The 9705-nt window shown below is 35.0% G+C and overlaps 1 protein-coding gene across 1 annotated transcript; it reads left to right on the top strand.

Annotated features, from left to right (window-relative positions):
- The first annotated feature begins 4407 nt into the window (after positions 1 to 4407).
- Positions 4408 to 9039, top strand: LOC131066462 (uncharacterized). The gene is made up of 3 exons (XM_059213800.1): positions 4408 to 5086; positions 6279 to 7952; positions 8481 to 9039. Exon 2 carries the CDS (start codon positions 6315 to 6317, stop codon positions 6756 to 6758), a length of 444 nt encoding a protein of 147 aa, XP_059069783.1. The 5' UTR covers positions 4408 to 5086; positions 6279 to 6314; the 3' UTR covers positions 6759 to 7952; positions 8481 to 9039.
- Positions 9040 to 9705: the final 666 nt, after the last annotated feature.

Below are 9705 nucleotides of genomic sequence, written 5' to 3' on the forward strand. Positions count from 1 at the left end.
AAAGTCATGGTTGGAACCCGATGACATTTTCAAGGTGATTTATTGCATGTTTCAGGCTCGAAGAAGAGTTCAAGAACTAAGGTCACCTCTCGACATAGTGTCATGAACTATCATGAAAGCCACCACTCATTTTGAAAATATTGAGAAATCAAAATAAGAGAGATTATGTTGGGCAGAGTCAAAAAGGAATACCAGAACTAAAGATGGAATCTGATGGAGGTTTTTGAACCGATATGAAAGTGACAATGACATGAATGGTGAGAAGCATTAAGCATTATTATAGAGTGCAAAAGTGGGTGGAGCATTAAATGCACTAGAAACACATTTCAAAATCCTTTCTTTATCTACCTAAGGCTTCGGCTAGAAGATTCATTATATCAAAAGAAGGAGCAAGATAAAGGTTAAGGAGCAACAAGTCATCCCAATCACTGCCATTGTTGCAGAGATGTAAGCTTTCTAGAACTACCATATAACCAGTTGCTTTGTGTTAGAATTTTGTATTTGGCATTCATAAGTAATTGAAGTTAAAAAGGTTTTTTTTTTACCATATTTCATTAACATTTCTACCTTGAAAGGGAGACAACATGAAATACAAATATTTGGGGTACAAGCATTTCAATGGGCTCAAGTGTTCTCTACCAGAGATAGGGGATGCCAAATTGGGGTATATTAAACTAGAGGAATTCTTGATAGAAAGTACAAAGCCCTAATAGGAATCTAATCACACAAAATTTAGAAGAGGGTGAGTTTCTTGAAGTTGTTACCTTCTTGGTATTTGTGCAATGCATATATTTGGTGTTGGAATGTATAAACAAGTATGACCCCAATATAAGGGAATAAGATGCAAGATAATAGGGTCCTCATAACCCTAGACCAAGGTACCAATCAAAACTTCTTCCAGCTCCCAAATAGAGCAAAATATGCTCACTGAGATTTTACTTTGTTCCAATGTGAATTCAATGCCAAGAAGGGTTAGTATATTAATGTGATTGCTAAAGACTGGTTTGTAAATCCTAGAAAAGGGCAATCAAAAGTGCCTAAAACTATTCATAATTATTTATTGAAAGGGGAGATTGTAGATATGCTTATTTTGTTACAGAAGCCTATAGGAGATGAAGATGCCTTTAACTTGGACAAATGGATGTTTGTCTTCATCCAGGTTATTAATGTTGGGGAAGCATATTTAGATTGGGAAGGTTTCATTAGTGATCGATTACACTCCATGATAACTTCTTCTAGATTGAACCGATTCTTTTACATGACTTCATATATGTTCTATGCTTTAGCCTACACCCAACATTTGCTTGACATAGACTTTATGGAGGAATTTGATGAAAATATTCAAATTTATGATTTTTTTCCCTGATTTGCAATTGCAAAGGAACTACACAAATTTTAGAAAAGTGAATGATGTATATCCATGATGAGATTGGTGAGAGAATTTCAAGGACATCGAGAATGAATAATTTTTCCTGAAGCGACTAGCTTGATTAAAGTATATGGTAGCTATTTGCTATTGTTCCCTACATTCACCTACATAAGAGTAGGGGGTTTTGATGGTTCCCCCTAAAAATACCTAGGTATGCAAATGATAAATTCACTTTGATTGAGCTTTGCAAACATATTTATGAAGGAAATAGGAGATATATCGAGAGAGGGAAATAGACATCCAGTTCCCCATGACTCTAGGGATTTATTGTTGCAAAACACGGTCAAATGCCTTAAACATTGTGAAGAAAACATATAAACATGTTATGGAAAATAATGATGTCTTGAGGCTAAAATTTGACAGCAAAGATTTTGTCAAGGATAATTTGTATTTAGGGACATCATTCCATGATGTATCCCAATCAAAAGATTACTAGGAAGATTGTGTAGATGACCTTGAAGTGAGAAGGGATTGGTCAAGAATGACCTTAAAAAAAAAATTGAGTTACAAACTTGAGTTGGATGTCAATGGTGTTGTTAATGATGGGTCTGATATGATTGAGCCCATCTATATTTCTCATGTATAGGCACAATCCTTGGATCCTATTGACTGGGCACTATGGAAAGAGGATGACTTGGATAGAAGGATTGCTACCATCCTAAGGAGGACTCGGGTTTGGATAGCTAAGAGGAAGGACAATGTCTCCAAGACTACCTCGACGAAGACAAGGAAATCATCAAGGCAAAGTAGCACTCAAGATGTAAATCCTTCTCCTATAGCCACACCTCTGGAGAGAGATCAAGGTCCCAAGAAAACCTATGGAGATGACTCTACACCAAATATTGGAGTAGGGGATCCAGAGAAAGAACAAGGGAAGAAAGACAAAGAAGAAGAAGGAAAGGAAATGATAAGGGCAAAGGGAAGGAGCCAACACAAGATGGAGAAAAAGACATCACCATTAGTGGTAATTTTGAATCCCCATTGCCTTTCTCATTGTAAAACATAGATAAGATGCCTTCGATTAAGAGAATTGTCTTCCTCAACTTCGATGCCATGCAAAGTGCCACCAAGACCCTGTCTTCCCCCACATGGATTGAAGTTTGAAGATCAACTAAAATTCTAGCCAAGTTTTCAGATTTCTCCGTCTATGTGCATTGAAGTTGAATCTTGTTTATACTTGTTGTGAATCTTTGAGTTTACATACAATCTAGATGTGATATTCTTTGATTAATTAGCATTCATATAGGCAACTATTCATTTCTTAGAAATTCAGTAGGTGTTTTAATCTATTAGCCATTCAATTATTGCATTGGTTATTAATTTTTAGTTGATGCTTATGTTTGGAATTTCTTTTATGCTGTGATAATCTTTGTATTGTCGCATTGCAACTTGAAAGGCATATATCTGCTTTTCCCATTTTTCTATTACTTGCATTTGTTTCACGGTGATGGACAAGTGTTAATACCATTACTAATTTTTGGTTAAAAGTATACTTGAGTTATTTATATTCAAAAATCCAAAAAAATTGATCATACGAAGGGAGTTGTACCTTTCAAAAATTTAGAGGGAGACTAATTAATAGTTTACCCAACTTTTGTTTTATAAATTGGTCTTGTTGTGGGCAAAGAGTCACATTCTGTTTAAAATTCAGAGAAAAATGAATATGTTAACCAACAATTATATAATTTAGTTAAGAGAAGGTAGCCATAAGTTGACTACTCACAGTCTTATGCATCTATAGGGTTAAGGGCGTAACATCCAAGATTAATGGTTGTCTATCATTTTGTTTATCATCATGATATTTGATGATTATTGTCAAAAGAAATCCAAACAATTTGTTGTTTGATCTTCATACAACTCAAATGAGGATTTTTATGTCTCACAATGCACTTGCATTTCCCGTGAAAGCAAATATGTTGCCAATGTTTCTTCAAACAATTTATGCTTGTAAAGGGTTGCTTTTTCTTTTGTGTTAGAGGATTTTGAGTTTCTTTATGAATTTTTTTATATAATGTTTAAAACAACATTTGAAATTGTGTGAAAATCATTGGGCAATCCTAAAAAAAATTCTCCCGCATAATCTTATTTCTAATTATCTTAGTTCTATAACCACAAGTACCTTCTTATTTTTATATGACTTTTTGTATTCCTTTTGGATGTAATGAGCATTCCAAGTTGGAGGTTTCTACTTCAAATTTCCAAAATATCAATAATTTAGTACTACATTTGTATGGGGCATTTGTGTTTGCAATAAAAAGAAAGACAATCAAATAAGAAGTTGCCACTTCTCTATAGAGAAATAGGTTGTAAACAAAATGCCACTTGCTTAATGACCTCACAATTGATTTCATATATTGCCCCACTAGATAACTAAAAATGATTAACTCAATGAATACAATCACTATCACGGATCCATTGTACACTAAAATATGATTGCTAATAATAATATCTATGAAACCAAATAATCTATAAAATTAAACACCACAATAATAATACTCCACATTGGATAACACACCCAATAAACATAAAGAACTAATATAAGTAAGGCCATAAAATCTTTCACATCTCTAGAAACAAATCATAAAATAAGATTGGGGTATCATGGAGGGGGCTTGTTACAAAAAATTAGTAGGCATCGTGGAAATTTTTTAAGATTATTTTAAGGTAGATGGTCCCATAAATTTTGCATCGATAGAACCCTAAAAAATAAGAACTTACTATTTTCAAAAAAAGATTCCAATTAATATTATAAAATTTCTTTTGCCACCTCATAAGACCTCCCCCTCCTTAAAAATAGATTGAAGCCCCTCATGAAACCCCAATCTACAAGAATCTAAGAAAATTATCATGGAGCCCAACCCTAGATGTGGGTATTAGAGACAATATAATTTACTAACCAAAAAAATAACTTTTAATTAACACACTTTTTTTTGGGGGAAATATTGTATTAAGCTTAAAAAGAGATTACAGAATACATTAAACTGAAGAACAGTCATGAATTTATAGGTAACATACCATTGAAAAACGGTCTAAACACTAACAGACACAGTAAACTTTTAGCTAACATTTGAAGTTTTTATAACTTGTATGCAACTGTCTTCCTGAAGCTCCTTTGTACCTGTGTCTGCAATTGCTTGTTCATTAAACAATGCTCTGTATCCTCAACATTCCGGGGTCCTCTATGCCATTAAAAATCTGTTTGATTTCAGTGCCATTTTCGTATGTGGACTGCTTTTTCGTCTCCATTCGAACGCTGTCGTAACGATAAAATTCATTTTCACCTAGGGTTTCAGTACAGAAAATTCTTTCTTTGACGTGGACATATGTGACCCGCGTTTTCACGTGTTCTACTCGTCATCTCCTTGCGACGGGAGTCTTACGCCAAAATAGACACAAAGTTCTGGGAAGTAACGGATAAATGTGATCTAAATAAACAAGATAATATTTCTTAATAACGTTTGACCAAATTCATCGTAATTTCATTTGCCAGAATTTCATTTCATCTACCACGGGTTCAAGGGCACAAATTCTATATAAATATTGGTTGGGGGGGAAAGAGTTTGAGCATTTAATCTGAGGGTGGTGGGTATATGCTGGAGTGGTGCTCTGTTGGATTTTTTTCTCCAGTGTTTCGCTGCTCGGGGCTTTTCAAATCACGTAAGTATCTTGCTTCTTTTCTGTTAATTTTTTCTCTTTTACTGCTGGGTAGCTGTGTTAGGTTTTTTTTTCACGGCATAGCGGTTTTGGGGTTTGGTTTTCTTGGTTGAAAGACCATTTGAGGTAAAATGCCGTGAAATTGTAAGCTGAAATCCTCGTCTCCCCATGAAGAGGGCTTGAAGGCTTCGAAATAGAGGGTTTATGCTTGAATATCAGCTGCTAACAATAAATTATAGTGCGTTGAACCGGCTGTTTCGGATGATTTCTCGACATTGAGCATTCGTAAGAATTATTTGCAGTATTTTCTTTTTAGCTGCGGCTTTTTCGGTGGACTGTATTAAATCGACATCTAGAAACAGTGGATTTAAATTGAAGTTCTGTTTTTGTGTATGGGTTTGTTAAATCTTTCGTTTGCTTGTGAAGCTTACAAATTTCTCCCTTTCTTGGGCGGAAGTCTTTAGAGTTTCACTCAATGTAAAGAGGCTGGTAGCAGGATCTATTCACATTTGATAAAATTGCCAGAAATTTTATTATAGGTTTTGTGTTAGCCGTAGGTGCGAGGGAATTGTAATTTTGTGGTGGGTTGGACGGCTGAGAGAGAATGTTGTTAATTGTTATGCGAAATTGTGTTTTAACCATTTTAAATAATTGATCTTTTTAAGAAAGGAATTAAGCTTTACAGTACGGCCTGAGACCGTAAAGAGAGTACAAAACTTTGTGAATTTTTTCATAGCTATAAACTGGAGCGAGCGCTTTAATTCTTGACAGGATATGGCAATTTTTTTGAGTATTAGCGATCATACATTTTTTCATTTTGGAATATTATGGTCAGGCGTTTTTTCCGTTGAATATTGTTTATTTTATTACATTGTGCAGTGTCTTGTAACCAGCGCCTTTAAAATTTGAGATCTTTGTAGTAAGGCTGTGAATTCACTTATAGGGTTTAAATCGATTATTAAATTTTGTCTCTTGCCATTTTTTGGGGAATTCTTGAGCTATTTTTGGTCTGGTACCTCTATGTTAGGTGACCTGGTTATTTTACAGAGAAGTGGCTTCTGATATTGCTGTGGAGAAACTATTTTATTGTTTCTAGATATAGTCAATCATTTATCAGAAAAAAGAGGCATTATAGGTGTTTCTGAAACCAGAAATTATGTCGTTTTTGACACGATGCTGACTTGTTGACGTGCAGAAAAAAAGGCTTGACATAGTCGAGAAGTCGGAAGACATGGAAGAAGTTCACGCTAAATCGGACATGAATGAAGAGACAACAACTGTAGTGTATTTGTCGAGCCTCCTAAATCATGAAGATGATGTGCTTACTCATAAATGTGATAAAAGATGTCGTATTGAGCATGTTTGGGCAAATATTTATCGGTGCAAATTAACAGGAAGCACACACATTTGTGATAAAAATTGTAATCAGAGAATTGTTTATGATAACTACAGCTGTGTATGCAGAGTAAGTGGTCAGGTTTTCCCTCTAACACCAGCAGAACAACTTGCGGTAAGAGGGATTGTTCGGAGGAGGGTGGAGGCAGATCCTGCCGAAGCCTGCGCTCCCAAACGAAGAAGACGGGATGGGATGATAAATTCATCGCCTTTTGAGCGATCATTTTCTTTTGTTCCGTCTATCTGCAACCCTGCAGTAGATAGCATGGACATTAGTTGATTTAGAAACTGAATAATTTCTTGGCTGTTTGCTTGGATAACTTTTTTTTATGGCTCAGGAAAATGTCCTGAAAGGTCTTTTTAGAAGATGGGGGGGGGGAAATGTTGCTGATAATTGAGACTTTCTTGAAACTTGTTTAAACAGTTTCCTCTTGTTGGCAAGATTTATGCAAGGAGGAATTTTGTAACTATTTTTCTGTTATACCCGTTCAAAAGATTTTGCCGATCTCCTTAATCAAAGTTCCTATTAGTAATCCAAGTCGTGCCTTATTGTTTTGCATTTTAAGTAGTACCAATAGTACAGCGACTGCCTCAAAGATCTAGATCTAAATACAGTAGCATACTGTTTTATGTGTGCTTCAATGGTTGTACTAACCAGTGCATTTGGATTTTAAAAGTAAACTGATGCTCTGTGTCAAAACACTTTTCTTTAGCACAAGCTGTTATGGAATTATTTCGCCTTTGTATTCATACAGGAATCCAAGTTTTGCATCTTCAGGAGGATCAAAGCTACCCTGTTTTTCCCCAAAGAAATGCTTCTTTCGCATGTTAAATATTACCAATAGGAGGGCGATTGTTTCACAGATCTAGATGTGATTACAGTAGCATACTATTTTATGTGTGCCTCAATGGTTTACATCTGAAATGTATTAACCAATTTATGCTAAGCAGGTGATTTTAGATGTGAAAAATAATATGATGCATTTGTCAATCTACTTTTCCTTGGCACAAGCTGTTACGGAATTATTGAATTTTTTGTGTTCCGACAGGAATCCAAGTTTCGCATCTACGAGAGAATCAGAGCTGCTCTGTTTTTTTCCAAAGAAATAATTCTATAGAGGCTTTTCGGTTTACTGACAAGATTGTTTTTAAAGTTGTCAGGAAATTTGGCAGGCCTTCGTGGTTACTCTAGCCAATAGATTATATTTATCAAGCCACATAAAATAATGGAGTGGTGTCAAGATCTTTTATCATATTTATATTGAACATATCTGAGTTTCTAGTTTATGGCCTACTGCTGATCTCTCGTATGTGATTGTGGCAGGCAGACAAAGTGCAGATGGTTGTTGTACTGTGCAGTGCTGATCATATTTATGTCACTTGCAACTAATGAAATGAAATGATTCTAATTGCTCTCTCAATCAGACAACCAAATGGAGCTGAAATTTGCAGACAGAGTTACTTGGCTATAAAGGTTAGTTCCCTATTTTATTGATTCTGCAGTTCTTCATTTAACTGACCAAGAAAACCTTTGTAATCTTATGCGCAGGTGTATTTCTTTTTTTAAAAGATTTCTAATTTGCTGTACAAAATAAATGTACCCGTTTTTCCCCTTCCTTCCCAGATGTAGGTGATTAGTTTTCTGTATGATAATTCAATCGTTACTTTTTGTTGCTAGTTTAAAAACTTCGGGAGTAATTTCGAAAAATAAACTAAATAGTGGGTTTAAGATAAGTCTGTAATGTTGATGAAACTTTTAATCAAAGAAATCTTTGTATTCAGTTGGTTGAGGTAAACTGCCAAGGGAAGGTTGTTCACCGCATCCTTTCATTGAGGATGGATCCTGTAAATTAGTTGGAACAAGTCAATAGTTTTCAATTTAGAGACAAATCTTTTTTATCTCTGTAAATATTGTCTCAGAATTCATCTTTAATTCTCATTTGATTATGTATAATTAGTTTTACAGGCTGTGATCTTAGAAATTATTCCTTTGATGTTTCAGGGGAGGACAACACATTGCATTGCGATTGGATTTGATGATGTCATTTAGTGTGAGAGATCTTGATCTGAGCTATAGATTGTAAATATCTGGGGCTTTTCTTCTGTGGTCACACTGCTCAGAACTGCGGTTTTCATTGTGCGTTTGAAAACTGGAAGTGCCTCCCACTATTTGAAATCTCTGATTGGTTGTTCAAGAAGATGTTTGTTTTGATAGCAAAAATGATTCGAAAATATTGCCTAGAAACATTTTCTACACCATCATGTGGAGGTATAGTGTGAGTTAAAAGTTTAGTTGGATGGATAGCAGCAGCATCATTCGGCGTCACAATCTGTGAAACTTTTCTTTTCATTTGGAAAGAAAAATCTTCGTACGGTCATATATAGAAAACAAATTTTGCATTTTCATTATTTCTTAATTTTAATAGGCAAGACGTACTCTCTATAGCATATGCTACGTACACGGATTAAGGACTTTTGTAACGGTTGGTATTCTGGACTACTTCCACCCCTAAAGGTGGTTCCATCGAATGCAAAAACACCAATTATTTGAATATTTTTTATTTGGATGTCAACAACTCTGCTGGTTCATTGCAGAAATAATTTGTCTTTGTTTTCAGTGCATTAAAATTGATGAGTCTCGATATAATTGTGTATTTAGTATTTTGATTAAACATTTCTGATCACATTTATCTTCGGAATGATCAGAATGAAGACAAGGAAAAATTATCAATGTCAAACAGAGTGAAACAAAAGCACAATTGATAAATGAAGAGAAAAGAGCACATTGATCGATTAGGATATCAAAATATTATTTATGCACGACAAAGCACATATTTCGACATATTTTGGGTCAGTTTGTGGGCCCAATATTATTTATGCAAGACAAAGCACATATTTAAAATAGGCCATTATCAAGTTCATTACTTAATGCCAAATACAGAATAGAGTGTAGACAAATGCAATCGTGCTCTAAGGTGCTATTAATTATTACGTGGGTCCAGACATCATCAGAGGTAACGTTTATGTGGTGGGTCGAATCGTTGAATTAAATATCTTGACATCTAAACCACTAAGGGAGTTAGATGAGTTTGTTGGGGACCATGCTACTAGCGTGTTTAAGCATCTTTTCCTTTTACACATCTTAAAGATGTGTTACACTGTCCCGGCCAATTTGACATCTGTCCGTTAGTGAGAATCATTAACGTGTCTTATCTCCAAGAAACTCA

The sequence above is a fragment of the Cryptomeria japonica genome, chromosome 11 (genome assembly GCF_030272615.1).
Source record: "Cryptomeria japonica chromosome 11, Sugi_1.0, whole genome shotgun sequence".
In the NCBI taxonomy this organism is placed as follows: Eukaryota; Viridiplantae; Streptophyta; class Pinopsida; order Cupressales; family Cupressaceae; genus Cryptomeria; species Cryptomeria japonica.

Bases quoted from the DNA above. Each gene is read 5' to 3' on its own strand.
- LOC131066462 (XM_059213800.1), top strand. From the start codon at position 6,315: ATGGAAGAAGTTCACGCTAAATCGGACATGAATGAAGAGACAACAACT.